At 36.6% G+C, this 25,055-nt stretch overlaps 1 protein-coding gene across 1 annotated transcript in view; it reads right to left on the bottom strand.

The window, feature by feature from the left end:
- The window catches only part of LOC134537259 (homeobox protein unc-4 homolog), a 114,879-nt gene extending 90,382 nt beyond the window's left edge, over positions 1 to 24,497 (bottom strand). Inside the window, exon 1 of the mRNA XM_063377529.1 lies at positions 23,855 to 24,497. Within this exon, the coding sequence (XP_063233599.1) occupies positions 23,855 to 24,497 (643 nt within the window). The remainder of the gene's footprint in view (positions 1 to 23,854) is intronic.
- Positions 24,498 to 25,055: the final 558 nt, after the last annotated feature.

The raw sequence follows: 25,055 nt of genomic DNA, 5'->3' as shown, positions 1-25,055 counted from the left end.
GGTTTGTAGCTTATTAATTGTAATCAGTAGGCATTATCATAGATTTTGAAGGGGGAATAAAATATTCATTCGTACGATCGTACAGGATGTTTCCATTATTTTTTTCATAAGCACAGGATGATTAAAAAAAAAACCTTTTTTGATTATTGTAAATCGTCGGCTGGCTGTACCTTACATTTTTTTTTTAACAATCACCTACAGAAAAAAATATAACAAATCGTCTAATCGAAATATGAAAGCGCGAAAGCTACTGCTAATCAGTGAAATTCCACTTATTAGGTATTTTTCGACGCCATTAAAAATAATAAAATATTGTAACGAAACTTTTACTGTTAAATCTTAGATTTTGAATCAGCTCGAGAAGGTTGGAGTTTGATTTGTGGGAAGTATTTACAGACTTTTTTGAGTCGTTTAAACGAAAACAAATAGGACACGAACACAAACTTAGTGTTACAGGACGTTTCAGGTCAATATTTTAGTAATTCCATAGTGTTTTTTTTTTTCCGAAGAATTTTACGTTAAATTTCGTGCCCTAGTTTCGTTTTGTACATGAATTCCCACAAAATGAAAACACGCGAATTTGCTCGTTACCGAGGTTAGATGTTACACATCTCTGCGGTGAGTAATGAAATACTCGCTCACGAGATGTTTAACGTCCCCGTCAGTTGCCAGAAGTTAACCCCGTCGGGGAACTGTCACCGAGTCTTTGTTCCCGAGTCGCGCGTCTGTCATCGCCGAGAGGAAAAAGAGGGGGAAAAAAAGGGGGGGGGGGGGGGGCTAATTCCCCCATTCCACCTGTCGAGCATTTACGTCAGCGCTTCCGACTGCTCAGTACGGCCAGACGGGGGAAGGAGCGCCTGCCGTCACGTGACCACGCACCAGGAACGGGTCGCGGCGCGAGGCGCCGACGTGCGCGAGAGGGCGCGTGTTCCGTTAACCGCCGTCAACGCGCACCGTGCAGCACGAAAGTCGTCGCCCCGTCGTTTCGGCCGATTAAGGGGGATCAGGCCTCTCCATCTTGTGATTTCAAATATTTAGATACCGGTTCCAATAAAGCTTCCGTGCTATTTTTTTTTTTTTGTGGTTTGACATGGCATATGACATAGCTTTGGCTACTTGTTGAAGTCAACACTTGTGAACTGGTGCGATTATCATGACAGTTGTGGTCGCCTTCATGAAATAGCAAGTTGTTTCCTCGCGGCGCTTACAGACTAGAGCCTCTTGGTAAATACGTGATTGCAACAAGGTATAGAAGATCTGGGAGGTATGATTTATGCCTTGATGTCCTGAAAATTGGGATAAATAGTTCCAAATTAGAATTATAGCAGCAAGATGGAATATCCACGATGGCAGGGCCTAATACCCCTTAACGTGGCGCACCTCACACACCATGCTTTTGTTTTCCTTTTTCTTTCTCGTCGTCGCTATTACAGTAGATGAATCCAGAGTTCTGTAAAAAAAATTTGCACAAACAAAAAGCTTCCGTAGTCTCATTTTAAATTATTTCTTAAAAAAAATCAGAAGTATTCGAAAAAAAGAAATTAATATGGCGCATGGTGCTGAGAACGCACCTACATTTGGACTTCTCAGTAACGCAATAATGCTCATGGAACATTATCTCATTTAGGCTATCGCATATAAAGTATTGCACGAACTAAATAAAACTAAATTAAAAATTTTAATCTCCTCTCATTCTTCCGGATATCTTGTACACTTGCTATTCGAACACGACCTTTATTACGTGGTTTCAGGAGTATAAAAAAAATCATTATCTAGGGCTACGGTGAACTAAAAAATATGATTTTATTTTATTTTGTTAGTTATTTATTGTAACAATATTTTATCATCAGAAAACACTTTAAAAATTTTCTTTACTAACATGCATTCTTATGTATTTTATCCCTGTTCGAAAAGTCAAATGACTGCTGTTACGGTGGTCGCACAAGCGATAAACGCCACTTATTTTAAATTTATGTTACAAGGGCTATTTTCCCTTGAAAATGATCTGCTTTGGTTATAAACCTGATTAGCAAAAAGAAAAGCAGTGTGTTTTCATACTATACGCGATTTTATTTTCCTTCTGACTTAAACAGGTGTTGTGCAATAAATTCACTTGAATACCAAAATTACCTCTTTGACAGTTGCCGTCTTGATTAAAATTTGCTGAATTCTTGTTAAGTGGTTCTAATCAGCTATGTCGTAAATGCTCAAGCTTTCTAGGTTCATAAATTTTTGACCGTTTTCTTTTATGACTGCACGCTACCTGCGTCGAATAAAGTTTTTTTTTGCGTCTACACGGGTTAATTATTTTGTTACAGGTTTCTTTAAATAATTAATTTTTTTTTGGTTGCTCACGAAAACCTGAATGATAGCAGGCTTACAAATAAAAAACCGTAAATAAAAGTAGCTATTTGCTCTAAAATGTACCCGAGCAACCGGTTTTCACTTCGCCCTACAAAACAAACGCACTACATCACGTGATGTTTTCAAAAGAACAGAAATATCTGAACCCCGAAATAATTGCTAGAGGGAAATGTGTCGGACGTTGCCTTTAGCCGGCGAATTTTCCCCCACGGTCACATTCCCTCACTGCTACATATCATAATTTCACGTGCGTAGGTATTTAATGATATTGACGAGTACTGGAATTTAAACCCTAATCAATTCATTCATTCAAGACGCCTGTGTCAAAACAAGCCTATGGAAAGGAAAGTGTAGTTACACTATAAAACAACTTTCTTTGCAACAACCAATCTGCAGAGAATCTTACATGTAAGTATACGTACTTACACTCGAAGCAAGCTTGCATTGACATAAAAAAAAAAATGAAATTTTAGTTAATGACTAAATTAGCTACTAATGCTGCAAAGAAAAGTTTGTGTAACAATCTAAATTGTTGTAACCTCAACTAACTTTTAATGTCCCTATAAATCATTTAAGCAAACTTAAAAAAGAAAAAAATTAATAAATAAAATATCATATTTTACTATTATCAAAGGTTAAATACATAATATTTATTTTTTTAATTAAAGAAAAAAATTGGTTTAGATTGATTTATTTGAATAAAGGAAAGTGGTTTAACATTGCAATAGTGGTAATTCAACTTAGTATGTTACGTAGTATACAGATAATGAATGCGTCTCTGTTTTCCTACTTGCTAGAGCTTAAGGGGCCCGCCTCGTCTGGGGTTTATGTGTGTTAGTGAGGCGGGATGATAAGCGCGACGCTCGCTGGTGCTTCCAGCGCGGTATAGCCTCTAAGCGCAAGTCTCTGAACTGGCGCGCATTCGTCTCGTCGTCACAGGATAACTGTGAAATTTGAGCGGTGACCGTAACATTATATGGCGGAGAAATGAAGATAAAGGTGTTATGCAAGCCCCTTAAGTGCTTTCAAGAATCTGTACTGATTGTTTTATGCCTAAAAATTACTCTGAAAACACGCGTTTTAGGCATTTTAACGCTTCTAAAAATACAGTTTAAAAACTTAATCCGAAATTAAAAGTACTTTTCGGTCCTCAGCGAACTCTTAAATGCTATTCGTAAATAGGCCCCACTCGGATATCTTGAGTAGTTTTGAAATCGCGTTGTTTTTCCTGAAGCTCTGCACACCGTATGTGTGCCCAGGTAGGCGGGCCCCTTAAGGGGCCCGCCTCGTCAGGTGTGTATGTGTGTGAGTGAGGCGGGATGATAAGCGCGACGCTCGATGGTATTTCTAGCGCGGTATCGCCTCTAAGCACAAGGGTCTGAACTGGCGCGCAGCCTTCTCGTCAATGGATAACTGTGAAATTTGAGCGGTGACCGTATTTTTATATTACGGGGAAATGAAGATAAAGGTGTAATGCAAGTCCCTTAAGTGCTTTCCAGAATCTGTACCACTTCTTTTACACCTAAAAATTACTCTGAAAACATGCGTTTCAGCCATTTTAACTCTTCTAGAAATACAGTTTAAAAACATGATCCAAAATTAAAAGTACTTTTCGGGCCTCAGCGAACTGTTAAATGCTTTTCGTAAACATACCCCACTCGGATGTCTTGAGTAGTTTTGAAATCGCGTTGTTTTTCCTGAAGCTCTGCACACCGTATGTGTGACCAGGTAGGCGGGCCCCTTCTTTTTTTTTTGTTGTTTTCATGTAATATTCTAATCGCGTAACTTAAGGCCCCTTTCAAATCTACAAATATTCTTGCGCAGCTGCAAGTTTCACGCCACACACGTTTGTCACACAGTAACGAACCAACTGAGTCTATACACTTTTATTTTCAATGTTGCCAACAGTAAGAAAATAGCACTGCGTACTCTTAGGGGATGCGCACTCTTAGGTGCCTTTCCCCTATATGTTAAACGATAGCACACAGTCCCAAGTAAATGCACAGCAGTACGCCTAACACGAATTTGGAGTAACTTTTCCTCAAACTCTAATGGAGGTAAAAAAAAAATTTTAACTTTCATTTTTTTTTCCTGTCTTTCATTTTCTTACAGAATGCTTGAGGCGCCGTTCCTATCATTGAATGGTAATCTCCTGACAACCTGTATTGTGCTCTACGCCGCTTTGATAAGGACGCGAGACCCACTGTGTTTATGGAAAATGCTGGGCTTTAGGCAAGGCTGCATCGTCCATGTAGAGATTTTACTTTTTTCATGAAATTATGTTGGTCTTATGGCTATTTATAGATAACCTTTTATCCTACATGCATCGTACATTACGCATGTTTTGTTGAAAAATATATTGTATCCAGACATATTTTGCACGTTATATTATACCTACCTGTTTGTAAGAAGACAGGCTTGTAGCCTTTATATAATTAGGCAAAGTATTTTTGACCGATCAGATGCTCGATGGAAACTTACAAGAGGTTAAATTTTCAGCATTTCCACAGCTGGATAATTATATAACTAAGCTTCTATAGCTGGATGTTTGCAACATCTAAACATGGTGGTTAAGGCCGAACACACACACACACACTATCTCTCTCTCTATCGATCTTCTCCCCTCTCTCTCCGCTTCTTTTTCTCTTTATCACATGCACGGGACCATTTAGCATTCTGGAGAGTTAACTGAGGTTTCTCGTGTATCAGAAACCACTGCACCCGTGTAAGAATCCGAACCCAGTTCTACTGCGAACACTATTTCGTAGTGATAACAGTTGTTTTCGTGTTAATGTACAAATTTACACACATCTGTAATTTTACATGAATATTTCTGTTCAATTTATAATAATAATAATAATAATTGCAGAGTAGGTACTTGTGTGGGTACATAATTGCAGAGTAGGTACTTGTGTGGGTACATAATTGCGGAGTAGGTACTTGTGTGGGTACATAATTCTTACCTACGCTACTGGACGGCGAGGCGTTTATGAAGATGGTGATGTGGGGGGGGGGGGTTTAGATTGTAACAGTGGCTATTTCCAATAGCGTATGTGTGTCAGGAGAGCGACAACACTCGAGGTTGTCTTCCGTGACGAAGCAGGTACATGCTGTGACTTGTACAGCGAGCTGAGATCTCGCGTGTTCGTCCGCCGAGCTGCAGTAGCGTGCAATGCGACAGCGGCCCTCCTTCTTTATGCAGTTTTCCCGTTACAAGCCAGATGCAGCCGGAGCATTACTTGTAAAATTATCCACGCAGCAGTGGGACCTAATATTATTTTCTTTTTTAGGTGTGTTACATCTCAGCTCTCGGTGTACGGTAGAAGTAGTTTCATGTCACGGAAGTAGCATGGAACGGACAGTGCTGCCATCTGTGGATGATGGCACGAACCAAAGTTCACAGAGACAAAGGGATTTTTTTTGTATTAACCGTTTAATGGGTTTTTAGCAAGATGGGAAGTGTTTTAGTAAAAAAATTCCTTGTCGAAAATCAGGTCCAAACACCAAGTCTTTTTTTTTTCTTTTTTTTTCCGCATTTTTCGTTTCTATATGTATTTATTAAATTTTCGCTCTGCAAAATCGACACTGCGTGTGATTCGCGTCAAGAAATGTAGTCGAAAAAACAATCGGCGTATGTTCATCACGCTCGACTTTGTTTTTAAGAATTTCGTATACTAGTTTCGTATTATAAGTGTAGGTATTTAAAACATGAGAACACAGGAATTTTTCTCGTTACTGAGGTAATATTTTGCACATCGTTAAGCGAGTACTGAAAGACTCGTTCACAAATTTTTTTTACATACTCTTTATGTCATAGATAAACCCCATTAACGGACAAAAAAAAGACATGGATACGCAAACAAACAGTAAACAACCCAAAATCAGTCGATGTCAAAAGATAAAAGCTACATCGCGCAGAGAATTCCGCGGAAAGACAGGTGCAAAAATAACAGTAGGCTACATTAAGACACAAAACCGACCTAGGACAATATAGCGACAAACAGACGAACTCAATTTGATACTAAACAGATGTTTTGGACACCACAACGACAAAACGGCACAGATGAACGCAGTACGTCCCACTTTGGACGCTAGTCTGAAAATACCTATAGGAGGTTATTTATATTTTATGTTGAAATTTCTGAAAAATATTTATTTTTTATTTTTGTTCGGTTGTGATAGGTAGATATTTCAGTGTTATGATAACACCTTTGGGTGTTAATAGAGAAAACAAATAATAGTAGGTATAAAGAAGGAAAACAATTATTAAAATTATGCAAAAACAACAAACACACATGACAATAAACAAAATACATACAATTTAAAATTTCATGAGTACATACACCATACACACAAACCTTTAGATATGTAACATACAACACTCTGATTAATTTTTTTATAAGAGCAGAACCACCTCCAATAACGTTCAAAAATAATGTAAAATAATACCGAATCTAAATTTGAGATTGAGCACGGTTACCGATTGTTATTACTTCTTAAAAATCGTTTTCTCAATAAAAGCTAAATAAAACTCTCAGAGTTATGTTTATTTAAATGTTTTATACAAATTATGCTTGAATGACAGGGTTAAAACCAAACCTTTCACTAAGACCACTGAGTTTCGAGGCAATGCACAAATGGACTCTCAGTAACAATATTTGGCAATGTAAAATCAGTTTCAACATTTAGCTTAATTTTATTGCCTTCTTTTGAAAATATTTTTGACACAGAAATCACGGTGGAACTTAACAAAATTGCGATGGCTTCGCTTTAGACAACTGCAGTTTTACTTACCAAATTCCAACATGGCCTACTCACACAAAAATCAAGCGTTTTAACACTGCTTCTGAGCTTGAAATAAACCGTAATGTCCAAGTATCGTGGGATACTGTCTATATCCCAACTATACTAAACGTATAGCCAAGTGATATAACCCAGACTGTAGCTAAAGTTAATTACTGAATCTTCAACAGCATAAAAAACAAAACCCATTGGCCTTCCGTCAGCCCAGTAACAGTCCCAATTTTTGTTAAAACAGGAATTTCCTTAAAATTTCCAATTTTATATAGTTATGTTTAATAATTACATTTTCACAATTCAATATGTTTGAAAATGGCGGGCTACATAAATCACATCCAAAGCCTGCAATGAAAACATCAATGAATACACGGCCTAAAAGAAACACACCAACCTTTAAAAAAAATTTTTTATCAGTCACACCAAAAAATTTCCATATTAACAATGTTTTCAAACAAACATAAAAAAATTAGGAGAACTATGAACCTAACAAACAACTGTTGCCAACCTTAGTCTCGACCAGATTAACTATGTACCAAAGAGGAAACATATTTCTTCACAGATAAATATTTTTAAATAAATAACTTCACCCAAAAATAAAATCAATAATAATAATAATACAAAGGCAAGCCCTGTGCGCTAATATGCGTATAGATTCCTAAAACAAAACAGTTGCGACGTTAAAAACATTTTCTGTGCTTTTCACAGACTTTACAAGAACTTATCACAAGTGTACATTCAGAAAGTATAGCAATAAACAATAAGGTAAAGGCTATTTAAATAAAAATATTTTGCATATCAAATGTTTAAAAAGTTTTTTTGTCTCAGCTGTATAATTGAACAATGATGTACAGGATATATAATAATATTTTCAAACGTCATAGAATGTCCATAAAAGAATGTCACAGTTTCAATGGTAGGCCTATATTATAACAGTTTAATTTAGACTATTTACAACAAATCATACATCGAATTGAAGATAAACTAACCTAGTTTTTCTTACAAATGTTCAATATGTGCACCTTTAGTTAGACGGCAAACATCCAACATTAAGTCAAATTATTCTCCAAATTTGTTTAAGTCCAGAGTAATAGAAGCAATAGCCTCTTCAATTCTTTGTCTCAACTCAAGCAAATCATTAGGCAGCGACGGAACGTAGACACAATCATTTATAAAGGCCCAAAGGAAAAAAAAATCGTGTGGCGTTATGTCAGGAGAACGCGGAGGCCAGTGAAAAAGGGCTCTGTCGTCTCGACTGTTACGACCAATCCAACGGTCAGGGTCTCAGACGTTCAACCACTCTCGTACAAAAAGATTCCAAGGGGAAGTTTACAGGTTCACTCTCTACTAAATGGGTAAAGAGCCATTCTTTCAACAGAGGTGGCGCTGCAAGCGATAAAACAACAAAGCAGTACTCGCGCATGCATGGTTGAGTTACTCTTTAATTATAAACTTGAGCCAACACTCTTATCAGTTGATACTATTGAAATTTGTACCTGGGACATTAGTTTGTGAACAGACTGTATAATAAGTGTCAAAATTAGCTGGAAAAAAAAGTATTCCACTCTGTTCTCGTAAGCATCCAGTGGATATCGCTTCGCAAAATGTTTTAATTTCAATTTTAAATAATTACCTCGTTTCTTGTCTGAAAGTAATATACAGCGTGAGAACAAGGATCAAAATACTGTCTCCAAGAATGCCTTGACGTAAACGTCAAGATATTTCAGTATGGTTTATCCATAGTTAAAAATTGGTCAATTATGGCAGGATATGACGCTGTTGGGTTCACGGAAGTTTTAAAACTACAGGTTAGCGTGTTTTCTTGCGCTACGAATAATTCAGAGTTTTCATTTTTTTTAGATTATATCTGCAGTGATTTACATAGCATGCAACACCTTTCTTTTGGTATTTTTTTATAAGTTGTTATGGTTTGCAATCTCGTAATAATTTAAACGAAGACTACATAATCTGAATAAAAAGCTTTTATGATATCTGTTGCGTTCTGGACTACGTCTATTTTGTTAAAGGTACAAGTTTTCAAAGATTTTTTTTAATGTTTTTACGTCCATGAATTATTTTAAGGTAATTTAAAACTTTTCTCCATTTTTTTTAAAATTCTTCTTACTATGTAAGCAAATTTTTGGTCTATACCTACCTGTTCGTTAGTAGCTTTTATTTCAACCTGTACACGTTTGCTGCTGATTTAATTCCCTACAATTGTTAATATCTGTGGCATCTAACATTGTTTCATTATGTTATTAATTTTTTTGGCCCTTCGCAATTTTTTTGTTAAAAATTTACTTCAGTAAATATTTTTAGAGACAGAAAATGACTTACTGTACTTGTCGTTATGAATGCCCGCCTACGTTTTTGAGTATAAATTGGCTTCCAAGCACTACCAGCTCATTAGTCCCTGTTTCGATAGTTGTTTAAAATATGCATACTGTAAAAACGTTAATACGCAAAAACGTTTGTAATCCCGATTTTTTATCAAAAACCTTTAACAATTCTGCGAGCACTTAGCAGTTTTTTTTTTTAATTTTATTTTCATTATAATTTGTTTTCCTAATCAATTTTAATGACATTTTATATTGAGTCGTTTTAAAATACGTTTATGATAGAATAATTTAGGTGTAAGATGATTTACAAACACTATCACTTTACTTAGTCCCTCACATTACATGATACCTATGCAAAATCTCCCAAAATATACCTAGCTATCACATCCAAAAACGTTTTGCAACCAAAACCTCTATATTTCCAGTCTTATACAAAATTAACTTTTAAGTGATTACGTAGTTACTTAGAAGTTTTTCATCTAGTATTTTATCCATTTACACAATTCTGAAAATATGTTATCAAATCCTTAAAATTATTAATTTAAAAAATTCGTGCATTACAACAGTTTAAAACTTTTCATTCTTTACGGAAAAAACAAAAAAAAACATATTAAATACTAAAAACATTCTCCATAGTTTTTTAAAATATGGTAAGAGTATGTATTATCTATATGGCCTACGAACCAATACGGTCTAATGACCAGTTCTTGATATTAATACCATACATCTGAATAATGGTGACACCATCACTTGCGTTAATTGAACAAGACTGCATGTCCCTCAATTTTAATTCGAAATTTGATGATGTTGCTGTCAAGTAAACTTGATACATAGTTTCAGGGTTCTTGAATAATTTCATGCAAATGCAGAACATAGTATATTCCCGCACGTTAGTGAAGTGGGTAGGTAGCTTGCGCATGGTGTTCAATATGACCAAAAAAATAACCAAAAGTGATTCCAAAACTAGGTAGATGTAGATTACACCTCATTGGCCACAATAATGGAGAGATTGTGGTGATTATCATCTTAGCTAGTGTGACAGGTTTGGACGATTTCCTCAAATAAAACAATGATTTACCTTAAGGGTCATATTAAAGCATGATCACAAAAGTTTCCATGTCAACTCAAACTTTTTTTTCGGCGACTGCGCCATTTCGGACTCCACAGACCTGAAGGTTCTTTTCTTATTTTCTATGGCCACAAAAATCTACATGAACTATGAAATAATGAACACTGTTCAACAATGTGGCAATTACCTCAATTAATCTCCCATTCAATATGTCACATGAGCTACAGACTTTTCGACAAGGCAGTATTTCATTCCTTACAGTATAACTGAGATCAGGAACAGATGCTGCAGTGGAAGAACTTTAATGATTATGTGTTTTGGAAGGACCTTCTCAGTGGTTTGTGACAATATCAATTTTGTTTATACGCAACAGGTCTGCACTCATGCGATCCCTACTGTGGCTCATTTCATCAACAGTGATTAAATTACTTCCAGTGAGTTTCAAATACCACAACTCTCTACTTAGGAGAAACTAGAAGTAAATGAGAGTAAATGATTTACCTGCAAAGTGTTAATAATATATAATTTTAAAAAATATTTATATCTGTACACTTTATTTCGACTTTTTTTTATTTAGCGCATACGTACATACAAATAGTAATAGCATGTTCTCTAGTTTTCCTTGCGCTTGCAACTTGCAACAATTATTGGCTACTGGGTGTGTATGAGTGTGTGTTAACATAAAAAAAGAAATAATAACTATATATTTTCGGTAGCAATGTCAATGCACTCTGTGATTCATTGCGGCTATACTACTTGCAGTAACCACTGAATGATTACTTACAGTCTAAAAGATTTATATACACAACCTAACAACAGTCTTGGGAGATTGCGTATTCAGAAATTTGACCACAAAATTCCTAATGTTTCGTCGGCTTCCCCATGTTAACACATACAGAATTTTGATATTATGACCTAGCAAGATAAAAAAAAAAACATGGGAAAAAATTTCGGATCAATTTCACGATGCACTGTAGGCCTACTGTATTTAAAACTTTACAAACTTACTTTTTAAAAAAATGTGAGCTACTCTTTCAGTACTCGCAATAGTAATGGGCAAATTAATGTGTTCTCATGTTGCAAATACACTTATAATACGAAACTTGGACATAAAAATTTAACGAAAAAATTTTTTTTTAAATAATGCCGAGCGTGATAATTGGTGCTTTCAACTAAATTTCGTGACGCGAATCACACGTAGTTTCCTCACCGACCGCTATAATTCGCTGCCGGAGCAGCTACGTACTATCGAGTCATTCAATTTGCAAAACTAAAGGTTAAACTACATAATGAAAAGGCTCCGATAAAAGCAAAAAAAAAAAAAAAACTTTTAAAAATAGAAATCCTGACTTTGGCCCTGATTTTCGACAATGTGTTTTATTAAAATACCGCCTATCTTGTTAAAATACATTAAAAAGTTAATACTATAAAGTGTCCCTTTGTTTATGTGAACTTTGGTTCGCGCCATCCGTCACAGATGGCAGCACCGTGGTGGTTACACATTTCCGTTCCGTGCAACTTCTGAGTCCATTCACGAAATTACTGCTACCAAATGCCGTACAACGAGAGCTAAGATGTTACAATCAGAAATTCAAAATCATAAGCTGAATTATGATATTAAATTCGGGGTCATACATCCACACTTTTTAAATAATGATAACCGTGTAAAATTCTTGAAAAAAAATTAAAGTTTATCTTCCAGAGAGCCCTGCAGCAGAGCTAGAAAGAACGGATAACTATGTCGGCTAAATGGTCTGTTAGCTCTTTACTAAATATATGTAAGTGGCAATAACAGCATAATTTTATTTTATTATTCAGATCAATTTAAGTCATTTCGTATTCATTTATGCCTAAATAGCCTATTTAAGTATAAACTGTACGTGGGTCTACAACCATGCTAGGCAGGACACGTGAAATATATAATATAGGTATTTATAATTTTTCAAGTAAGTACTATGGGTGGTGTAAGCTATTACTAGTATAATAGTTAAAAAATTTAAAAGAAGTATTGTTTAGAAAGAATGAATATTATTCTGTGAATTTTTGGTTACTAATGTCATTCCTTCTTCACTGCACAGGACTTAAATTGAAGATGATGCCTTTTATTAACTTCACTGTTAGAGGTATAGAAAATTTGTCAGGATATTTTAAACACACACAGAGAGAAAGGTTTGTTTACCTGAATAATATATTTGTTTGTATATGGCAAAGCAAATATATAAAGTTGATTTAAGCAAAAAAAAAAAAATTGTCGACCCAACAAAATGGTTCCGTCAACTTAACTACATTTTTTGTTAGTTCTTCATAATCAATTCTATTGGACGTAAAAAATTTTCAGGCTCAAAATATTTTGTTTAAGCAAGCAAATATTTACTTCGCCATTTCAAACAAAAATATTTGTTTGTATCAAACGAACCTTTTTCTCTGTTCATGAACGTTGTAAATAGAACTTTGTTCATTGTTGTCCACGTGTTCAGTGGAATGTAAGAAATAAATAAATGTGTTCGTGATAGCTGAAATACGGTCCACAAATTCGCGATTCGAGTAGATCTGAATAAAGGTCCACAAAACGCTGTGTCGAATAGTCTCGGATCTTGCAGCCGACATTGTTATACCATTACTCGTTCATTCGTTTACACTCGTGATTTCGATGTTTCTGTACTTATTTATCATAACAGCCTGACTGCTAAATTAGTATTAAAATTCAGAGAAGTATTTTCAGTGTTCGCTGAAGCATGTAATCATTTTTGTTACAGTTCTCGGGTGATTTGCACGTCGAGCTACCGGTCACCGGTGTGATTCGTGGGAAGTCCGTCATCCTAATGAACCTAGAGTCTTCGGTTCAAGTTCTGTCTTGTATGTAAGTACAGCAAAAAAAAATTTTTTTTGACGTGACAACGTCTAATAAATCGATGAACGCCGACTGCACGCACAAAAAAAGGATGAATCATTGTACCGTTACTATCATTGTCCCGTTACGTTCATTGTACGCTTGCGCCTCATCTATCTCTCTTCCACTCGATTGGAACAACCATCGATTTGACTTTTTCGAGGCACATTAAACTTGAAACACTCCCATTCGTTTCCTACTTTTCCTATCATCGTCCTATCCTTAACAGAATAACACAGATTGGAAGAAGTTAAATAGCAAACATGTATAAAATTTATAGTTAAAATAATCTGTTCGTTAAAGTAATAAACATATTTGAATTAATGAGTGCACATAAAAGTAAATTTATAAATTAAATTGTAGATTTCATTTCACTCCTTCTTTGTATCCATACAAAATAGTGATAATTCAATAAAAATGATTCAATTTTATTCATAACAGTATGCAACCAATTCATCAATGTTTTGTTATGACGTTGTCACGTTAAACTATCGTCCGTAAACCGACTTTACAGACAACCAATTTTTTTGTGTTTTGATGTAGATCACCGGTTGCTCTTCTGGGTTGTCGCTGTGTCTAGCCTACAGCGGGCTATGCCCACGAGTTTTACAAGCATAGGCTACACGTATTGTCGCTTAAGCCTGACATGAGATAACTTAGGGACTGGAGAAATCTGCAGGTTCAGTGACCTCCAGGATAGACTCCACGATCAAATATGTACCTACTCGGCCAAATGTCACCTGCTCATTGGTAGGGTTGTGCGTATTTCGTGAGAGAGAAAAAAAATGCCTGGACTAACTGGAAGTTAAAACACTGTACCATCGTCTGTGCTTCGTGTTCGGGTGAGTTCCTCTCAGGTACGTGTCGACTGTCACAACGCCCATCACAGTAGTCTAATCCAGTGCGGAAGCAAACGCGTCCTGCGTGGCTCGGTCAAAACAAGGCAACGACTTCTCGCCAACGGCCGCCAATAACAAGGAAGAAACCGTTGGTGCGGGTATAACCTAATAGGCGCTCAGAAATGTATTTATTATTTTTTTTGCGAAAAAAGATTGTACCTACTCATTGGTAGAGACCCGGAAAATTCGCGGGTTCAATGACCTCCAGGATAGACTCCAATATCCTCTACACACTCGGGCAAATGCCAACTGTTCATTGACTGCTGACTTGTGAGTCGTCTCGACTGGGTGGCCTGTGATTCGGCACTTCTATGAGTGAGGGTCTCTAATTGGCCCTCAGTCCTCCAGATTAACAGTGAACCAATGACAGAAGCAGCACTAAGGTATAATTATTTGAATTTTAGCATAACACAAAATGAACCCGCGAATTTTCCGGGTCTCTACTCATTGGCTACAGATTCGTGACAACGGATTCTAGCTTACCGCGAAATGAATCCGCTAATTTGTCCTGTCTATGATGATAATGAAGCTGTCCCAATAGTTAATTATCATTTATAATTGTGTTTATCCATCTATACTTATGTGACACGTATTTTAATTCAAAAAGGAAAAAAATATATAATACTTATAAAAAAACCACGCACACTAAGTATTAGAAATGTGTTTACAAATTCCAAAGGAATTAAATCGAATATTTCAACAGAAGACTCTTTGTCGTTTCCAGCATAACGTAAAATGCAGCACCGAAGCGTTTCTTCACCTTCGTTTATCCGAGAGTGAGGAGTGGGGAGCTAGATGTTTCCCTTCCTCCTCTCCGCTATCGATCTCCCCGCTCCTGAGCGTCGTACTTTTAGTTACACCGTACCGGCTGTAAAGACGTTTCACTTCAAAAACTGTGCTGTAATCAATAATTTGTTTCAACTTTGTAAAACTGTCTGCACTTTTACAAAATATTCCTTTGGAAACCAGTTGCCAAGATATAGTTTGTGAATATATTTAAAAAAAATTATCTTTGTAAAACACATGGTTATGGTTTTTTTTTTTTGCATACATGAAGTAGGCCTACCTTTTTTTGAGATGATACAGACAATTTCTTACGAAAATTGGCGCATAATTTTATATATTAATTGTGGTTTCATTCAAGCATAATTCTTTTTTTAAAACATGAAAAATATAATCGAATTTTTAGTAATTTGACTTCACTTTGTTTTATTACCTAATGTTCCCAGTTAGTACTGGAACAAGACGAAGCATAATGACCGGGTAATAATACGAACTTAGTATTACTGCAATTTACAAATACTTATCTGTAATTTAACAAAAAAAGAATTGTCTTCCATTTTCAAAAAGAACTACAGTGTGGAATTTAACAAGAATGGTTGTGTTAGAACTCGCTCAGAAGGTCAGCAGGTAAGCCATTTTCCAATGCATGCATGTATGTACGAGGTGTGATAAAAATTCCGTAAATAATTGTAATACGAACAATGTAATAAGCTTAAGTACCTACATCAAATCTGATACTCTCATTGGCTATCGATGTGTACTCACAAACCCCCCCTTCCCCTTCCAAGTTGATTTCATGACTGGAAGCATTCCTAGACGGGGACCTTCAGCTGCTCCAACTTGGTCCTCTAAATTTCGGGAATGGTGACAAAAAGGTTTTCCTTTTATCACGACCCATTTTTTTCGGTCTCCGTTTTGCAAGCAAAACTTAGCGTTAACGCGTTTTTCGAAATCCATGATTAGAGGTTTAGGAAATATTGGCTAGGGCCATGCATATTTCGCGAAAAGATTCCGAGAATAGTTATGAGTTAAAACACTGTAGAATCACCTGTGTTTTGTGATTTGGTAAATTTCTTTCAGGTAGGCCTACATGTAGACTGTTACAACACCAATCACAGTAATTAATTGCGGAAGCAAACGCGTCCTGAGTGGCTCGGTCAGACAAGGCAACGACTTCTCTCGCAGACGGCCGCCAATCACAAGGAAGAAACCGCTGCTGAGGGTATATCTTGTTGCAGTCTAATAGGCGTTCGAATTTATTCGCGAAAAAATGCCTGCCCCTTAATATCGCGCATCCCTGAAGTCGCAGACTAGAATGCAAAAACCTTCACACTCTCACACTGTGTCCATGATTGGACCGTAGTTGTCTGGACACGCCCCTCTACGACCCTGAGCCAATGATTCCCAGCTAGGAGAGAAGTAAGCTAATCAGTTAGTGCCAATTAACAAGGATAAAAATGGTTCTCTCTAGGAAATCAACCAACGTGAAGGCAAACGTGGGTTGAGCACATCTGAGGCCGGACGAATCCACATAATTCCCGGGTGTCTACCCATGATGCGCGACAGACACGGTAAACAAGACCTCACTCTTCCGGCTCTGGAAGCCGACTGACAGGTCACAACTTGTTCGAACTTGACACGGACTCTCTCAATGGATCAGGCTATCAGGCTTATTACTTCAAATAGAGTAGCGTCAGCAGTTGCTGCTATCAAAATTCATTCACCTTATTTTTTTTATCACACATCGAGTGTATGTATGTATGTATGTATGTATGTATGTATGTATGTATGTATGTATGTATGTATGTATGTATGTAAACATGTTTGTTTGGTTAAAATAATAAGAAACTAGGTAATACAACTTTCAGTGCACAAAAATAAATCACATTAATTCAAATTTTAAATATTTTTAAAACACGAATAAATATTTTTTCTCAGTCTCAAATGTGTATGTATGCATATCTGAACGTATGCATATGTGTACGTATATATTTATGCATGCGTATACCAATAGGTGTATACAATTAAATTGGGATTCTAGTTTTATTTTTTAGGGAAAAACCATTGGTATTTGTCTGACTAATTTTATTTATTTATTAAACAATTTCTCATGTGTAATCATCTCGCATAATCAGTGCCTTAACGTTTTGGCCATCCTATAGTTCTATATTTATATTTTAAAATTTTGATTTTATGACTCAAATATCTCTGTAGACTCTGTGGATGTTTACTGGGCGATTGTAACAGTCATAATTTTGGGAAAGGATTTAATGTTTGGTTTAGTAGACACATTAATTTATTTTATTTGAAATATTTAAATGGACTATTTGGAATCAGATTAAATATTTAAATTCATTAAAGCATATATATTTTTTAATTTGATTCTAATAATTTTTTTAACTGAGGTGTATTAAAAATATTTTCTTTTTCACAAAATAATATACAGTTTTATGACCTACTCAATTCTAATTAAAATTATTTTCGTATTAATAAACGTTGGAAACGCCCTTGCAACAGTCTAAATTCTAACTAAATTACCTAGGCCTATTCGTTATTTTATTGAGAGTTTATTGTGTTCCCTGAAAGTAACGTTTTATTTATATGTAGTTAATTTTCAAGGAGAAAATTATATTCATAAACTCTTCTCTTAGGCCTTTATTCACACAAATTTGCAATACAATTTCTCTGACTTTCTCCTGGTTTTCCATGATCAAATGTTCAAGTTCCCTTGAGTATTTCTAAAAATAATTTGCTTATTTTGTGATTTTCTGAAAGAAATAACGAAAAATTCAGTTTCCAACATTCCCATAGCTGGAATTTAATTGGTAATAAAATAAAAATTCAAACAGAAACTTGCATAAGCTATGCAATTTTATACAGTGTATGGACTATGCATTAAAACATTTACTGAAAAAAAAAATTATTTCACTGTATGGGTGATGGCAGAATGGATAATGTATTTTTACCCCCCCCCCCCCCCCCCCTCACGCCAATTACTGCTACACGGGAATTTCCATGACTTTTCCAGGATTTCAACTAAATTCTCTGATTTTCCCTGACCAATTCCAAATACTTACCCTGACTTTCCAGAATTTAGACACCTTGATATGCATAGACAGGCCTACTAGTCTACAGATTAAATATTTTGTTTTGTAATAATTATGGAAGTTTATTTAGCATGTAGGCTAGTAGCTATGTGCTTTAAATTTAATAAGTTCAGCAAGTTTGCATTGGCGATTGCAGTTTGTAAGGAAATAACAAGGCCCGAGGTAGGCTACGCTGATGATAGGCTATAGGTAACTATTTAGACTTGCTCATATTCACTGTTTCTGAAAATTAACTTACAACTACAATTATTCAAGCGGAGGTTTTATTTGTAAGGCCTGTAGTCTGTACCTATCAAGTTATCTCGTGGTTTAATTAATCTTTACTTAGGCTACTCAGCCTATGCGTTGCTAAGGGTGTGGTAGTAGCTTAAATTATTATGTTACTTCTTTGATTTGATTTATTTCTCTCATTATTTAAAATTAATTATTTGAAAAGCTTTTTTGAATGTTAATAAAAGTTTTATCGATTCAGTAAGTGCTTTTGGGAACCTTTAAATGCCCAGTTATTTTTTTAACCCTAGCATGAATTGAGAACATTTCATCGTGTGATATCTAGGCCTGTAAGGTTTTGAAGTAGCCGTTCGTATGTAACATTTTGTAATGAAACAATTAATTTTCAGAAAATAAATTATAAATCAATATTATTTAAGCTTTTTTTTTTTCAAAATAAAAACTGAAACACTTAGATTTGGGGAGAAAGGGGATTTCAGTAAAACAAAATTTTACTGATTTATTAACGATATCCTAAAAATGAAGAGTTTTACAACTTAGGTCACATACGGGTGGTAAATTCAAAACTGTATGTCCACATAATTATTTGTTGTTGAAGTTGAAACCAGAATAGACCTTAAAGTTCACAAAAAACATTTAATTAACTTTTAAATATTAATTAAATATTGCATTAGGTAGGTAGCCTAATCAACGATATTCATCCATAGTTCGAATTATTTTAAAATAATGAGCAAAACCACGAAATTAAGGAAGTAAAATAATTTAGGATACTCCCTTAAACACTTCGTAGTCTTGCGCCGTGTTAAAAAAAAAATATAATAATATTTTTAGTTACAGGCCAAGTGTTCTGAGTTTTTGTACACATCACGAAACACTGTAAAAATATTGCAGATCGCTACTGGAATTCTTGCGCCATCTCTATGATTGTAAAGTAAAGAAAATTAGGCATACATTTATTTTATGACCCCGTATCACACGCCATGTTGATTTTTTTTTCGTCTTGGTTATGTTATTTTCTTGTTTCCATTATGCAGGGGTTATTACTAGGAACTGGACAGTTTCGCGGTTTCATTGACATCTAGGATAGACTCCACACTCCTCTACGTAGCATGCGCAGGAAAATATCGCCTGATCATTGGCTACTAAACTGTGAGACCAGTTGTCTGTGTTACTTTTGATTCAATAAAGCTGACGCTGAAGTTTTTTTTTTTCATTGGCTCAGAGTCCTAGTCAACTGTGGTGCAATCATAGAAGCAGGAAAAAGGTAAACGTATTTGGCTTCTAGCCTGTCGCGAAATTAATACACGAATTTTTCCGGTCTCTGATAGCGCTCTTGCAATTTATGTTTCGATATAAAATTTGATAACCAGATGTTAGGGAACTTGTTAAGTGTTATCAAATATACCTAATGGTAAAAATCACGCAAAAGTTCAAAATTACGATCACTGTTTGATATTTTACATATCGCAAATATCATTTACTATTTTTTTGTGTCGAATTTGCGACCAAATAGCAAATAGTGAAAAATTTACATAAACAACCATTTAAATAAGAAACGTCATAAAAATAAAAATAATTAACATGGCACTATAAACTGTAAGAAGTTATTCGACAATGTAACACACTAAAATATAAATATAACTAGAAAACACACCCTATGTGTTTGGGAAAAAGTTTAATTAATAGGAAATGTACAGTATTGTGTACGTATTATATAAATTCTAGGTTAATAATTTCTGTTTTGTGGTAAGGATCATTGACAAAATAAATTCTAGTAGCTATACCTACCGCTAATAAAGGATGTAATAAGAGTCAAAATATCGCCCACACCCCCTCCCGATTTCAGTAAATAGAAAACACCATGCACACAACTACTCTACGAGGACAAACCATGCACACATCTACTCTACGAGGACCAACATCATGCCACAAACGTGTACACTGCACTCACACACTGACTGTACTCGCAGATTATGAAAAACAAATAATAGCACATGTTTATATTGAGAATGAATTGTATATAGAGCATGTTCATGCTTTGTAAGTATGCCGTTTGTAAAATATATGTAGTAAACTGTATTTTCAGTGTACAATGCACATTTTTCGTACTTTTTCCTTTGGAATTTCCATGGAAACTCAGTTGCCAACGATATTAGGTACTTGTAACTCTGCAAGTTTTATATTTGTAAAATTGCAAATGGCACAAAGCTATGCCTTCCAATTTTAAATACGATAATACTGGCAACTGAGTTTCCAAGGACTATGCTTGTAAAAACGCAACTATGTTTTTTTACAATGAGTATAAAGTCAATTATCAATTAATGCATCGTTTCTGATTTACATCATATAATATAATCAGTGGGTTTAGGACTTTGACTATTAAATTCTTGTATGCTATAAATCAGAAACTATATAGGTAGCTATAGACTAGGCCTAGGTAGGCTACTTAACTCTCCACGTTTACTTTCAAAAAATATTTACTGTTAAAATCTAAGTTACTCTAAAAAAATTGTTCTATATAATTTTACAAACTAGGTGCCCTAAATTTACTTTTAATATTTTTTATAAAATAATATTTTATTTTTATTTTATTCATAAATTTTTTGTGACAAATAACACAAAACTGAGTCAATCCGACGCATACGTTTTGATTGTGTATGTAGGTATAGCGATAAATGTCTTACTTAATATGAAAAAAAAAATATATATATATATATTGCCAAACACAGGCTGTGTCATCATTTTGTATGTAATAGTGAGTCACATGACCTTTTTTCAACATAATTCTAGTTTGAGCAGATTTAGAATATACCTATATATACCTATAGGTATATAAACACACCCAGGGCTTATAAATAGGCATGTCTAGGACAGGTTATGTGAGAGTAAGAGTATATGTTACTGGTCAATTGAAAACATGTTTCAATTTGCAACATTCTGCCAAGTCTTAAGTTCGTTTTGACCCCGAAAAACAATTAATGATCAACTTAACCTTATGTAGGCCCTATACTTAAAGATAGTCGTGAAATTCACATTAATTTCTGGTTTCAGTTTAGACTCCACAAAAGTTTGCATAATCAAGTAGATGTCACGATTCCACGTGGCTTCTATCACATTTACCTTCTCTTCCAGTTGCAAATGATCGATCGTCTGTTTTTAGGGCTTCTAGTCCTTTTTCATCGAACGAAAAAAGTAATTTAAGTACCAATACTACTGCCAAATTATAACGCGAGGTTTTCAGGCCGCTGTAGTAGAAATGAAGCTACTTTCGATCATAGAAAGATTTACTCAAGTCCGTTTAAAAAAATTTTTCCCTCGAAAAATTTAAAGTCTGTAATCTACTTTTAAAATATATATACTATGTTGATGGCCTTATTTCGCTTATATTAAGTGGTATGGTATGATTTATATTACGTGAATTGACGTTATAATTATTATAGATCCACAACACAAACTTTATTATTAACAAAACATATTTCACAAGTAGATCTCTTCCACGACTAATTTCGTGTTAGGTTTAACCCTCTCACAAGTCATTTCATTTGGCTTTTAAAAAAAAAAGTTACTGACTGCAATAATATCGCGTCAAAACCAGTAAACTTAACATAGTTTACTACACCTTAAAATGTTTTGGCTAAATTCGTGGGAATGTATACGATTAAACTGGTAACACTTCATTCACACTGTCATTTGTATTTGTTGTAAAAATTATCGGATTGTAAGGTGGTAATCATTAGAAATATCCTGAATTAGTAAAAATACGCGGTTTTCTTACTGTGGCAAGAATATCAAAGATTATGCCTATAACTTAGTTACAACATTTTTTTTTTTCCAAATTTTACAATGAAACTCTTTGGAAAACCCAGTGGTCAGAATATAGGCTAGGCCAAAGTAGGTCCTAAACTGTTTTTGTAACGTTACAATTAAAATCTTGTACATTTTCTAATGCGTTGTTGAGAAGCATAGGTAGCCTATACCTATAAAATAAATTTTCTAACTCTGATTTGTCAAATGTCATAATTGTCGAGAGCACAAATTTTTAAGAAATTAATTATGATGTTACAAAATTATTCAACGTTGCAGTAAACTGCATGGTTAAGAGGCATTTAAAACCGCACGGATCAGAAAAAATTAGTGGTTTTATTAATGACTGTTAGAATACAAAATATCTGTACCCTATAGCATCCTTGGTCATTTGATGACGGCGTTGTTTGTCACACCCATAAATATTAGAAGCCAATGTAAACACCCAGGGAAAACATCGGACAGAATCACAAACGATCCTGGAGAGGAACTTAGTGTCACAGCAGCCGATGAATACACACTATCGTCTTGATTACGTATGGAATGAGTTAGTAATAAGTTATTTGCGAATACAAGTTATAAAGGCGAGTCTGAATTTTAAGGACCAACTGTGATCGCAGGTTCTTCGCGACTTATGGTCTAATGTGTTTCCCAAGGCTGGTATGCGGCTACATTGTTATGTTAAAAATTTTTACCTTAAATTTACGAAGAACTTAAATTTGCGGATACGAAGTTTACTTACCTACAGTAGCGGATCCAGAGGGGGGGCTAAGGGGCTCAAGCCCCCTCCAAAAGCATCTGGGTCCACTATTTAGTGTTTGCCTTGATAAAGCCTAGCCTCAGCTGGGTCAAGGCCCCCCCCCCCCCCCAAACCAAAATCCTGGATCCACCACTGCTTACCTACTTTGAAAATGAATCCTCAAGAATAATCTTGGTACCTATATAAGAAAGAAAAAAAAATATTCAGAAACTGGTCAAGACTCATGCAAAAATACATTTATTTCTTTGAGCTGCAACACAATTAGTTCTATTGAAATAATTGGAGATAGTAGATAGTCATAAAAATGTTAAAAATACAGCTATCTTAGACACTTTATCTATTATTTATTATTAAAAAAATGGCTCAACTCCAACTCCAACGTACACCAGTTTTAAGAAGCACTTTATACCATTAGTTGGATAACTGTTTTCAACTTATTTTGTGGTGAATTTTTTTGATCTATTACCACTCATTCTGTATGCAACCCACGTGTGCTCATTAGTAGGGGCATGTAATTTCGCAAAAATATTGCGAGACTAGTTGAAAGTTAAAACACTGTAACATCATCTGTGTTTCGTAATTAGTCGAGTTTATTTCAGGTAAATGTATACTGTCGGCACACCAATCGCTATAGTTCAGTGCGGAAGTAAACGCGTCATGAATGGCCCGGTCAAATAAGGCAATGGCTTCTCTTGCAGACGGCCGCCAGTCACAAGGAAGAAACAGGTAGCACGGGCATACCAGATTGCATCTAATGGTTATTGAGAGTTTTTGTTTCTCGCGAAAAATCCCTGCCCCCTCAGCGGCTCACCTCCACCAGGCGATGCGCCGCCTCCGGACTCGGCGTCGTCCCGCCTGGCAGGGGGCGGCGGCGCCGGCTGGTAGAAGGCTGGGGGCGGCGCGAACCCCAGCGGGAAGAAGGCGGGCAGCACCGGCGGCCGCGAGAAGGCGGCGGCGTACAGCTGCAGCGGGGGCGGCAGCGCTCCCGCCTCCAGCACCATGCCCTCAGCGCGGCGCGGGCGCCGCCTCCCGCCGGGGGCGGCTCTCCGGCACCATCCCCCTCCCTCTCGCGCACTGTGCACCTGCCGGGCCGGGGGCGGTGGGGGACGCGACACGCGGCGCGCGGCGGCGGCGAGGAGCTGTCCTCGGGGGCGGCAGCGAGCGGCTTCGTCGCGCGTGCGGCCGCCGCCAGACTTGGAGCTGCTCTCCCGCGCGCGCCCCGGGAGAGGAGGGGAAGTTACCTCTCCACCTCCCTTCCGTTCCCCCCTCCACGCAGGGATTGGCCCGCCCCTCTCCCCTCTTCCTCCCCCTGAGGCCACGCCCACCGCGGCCGCCGCAGGCCCCGCCCACCGCGCGCCGCGATTTGTCGGCCTCTCTTCCCCTACTCCTTCCCCCACCACCCGCCCCTCCTGCAGTGTTCGCGCTTGAGGTTTTTGTTGTTTCGAAACGCTCATTCAATTAGGCGGACGGCGGGCCAGGGAAGTGACCGACGCACGGCGAGGGGGAGGGAAATTAAAACGATGACAGCGCCGGGAAGGTGTGGAGGGGGGATGAGTGTCGGAGGAGGTGTAATGGCGCGGGAGGGGAGGTGATTACTTCATTTGCTAACGAGAACCAAGTGGGTAGTTCCGAGAGCCCGCAAGCGGCGGCTGTCGCGACAAGTTGCCGAGGTGCCGTCGCAAACGGGTGAGCGACACGGGTCGCATAATGATCGCGGTCTCCCCTCCCCCTTCTCTCCCTTTCCCCTCCTCCCTCCTCCCTCCTCCCTTCTACCTGATCCCCCGACCTCTTTCAAACAATCTTTTTTTTTTTTTTTAATACACTCAGGGAAAATATTTCATGCATAATTTCTTTGGTTATGGTGCAAGAGGCTTTCATGATGCACGAATTAGCCTACCTTATGTTACCAAAGCGTATATTTTCTCAACTTAGGTAGGCTAATGACAGTTTAAAAAAACTGCCATTTGAAACACGCTGTTTTAATTTTAGTGAACCATTCGAAATACATTATA

The sequence above is a fragment of the Bacillus rossius genome, chromosome 12 (genome assembly GCF_032445375.1).
Source record: "Bacillus rossius redtenbacheri isolate Brsri chromosome 12, Brsri_v3, whole genome shotgun sequence".
Lineage (NCBI taxonomy): Eukaryota > Metazoa > Arthropoda > Insecta > Phasmatodea > Bacillidae > Bacillus > Bacillus rossius.
Note: the sequence above shows the minus strand (reverse complement) of the source record. Positions and strands in the feature narration are given on the sequence as shown.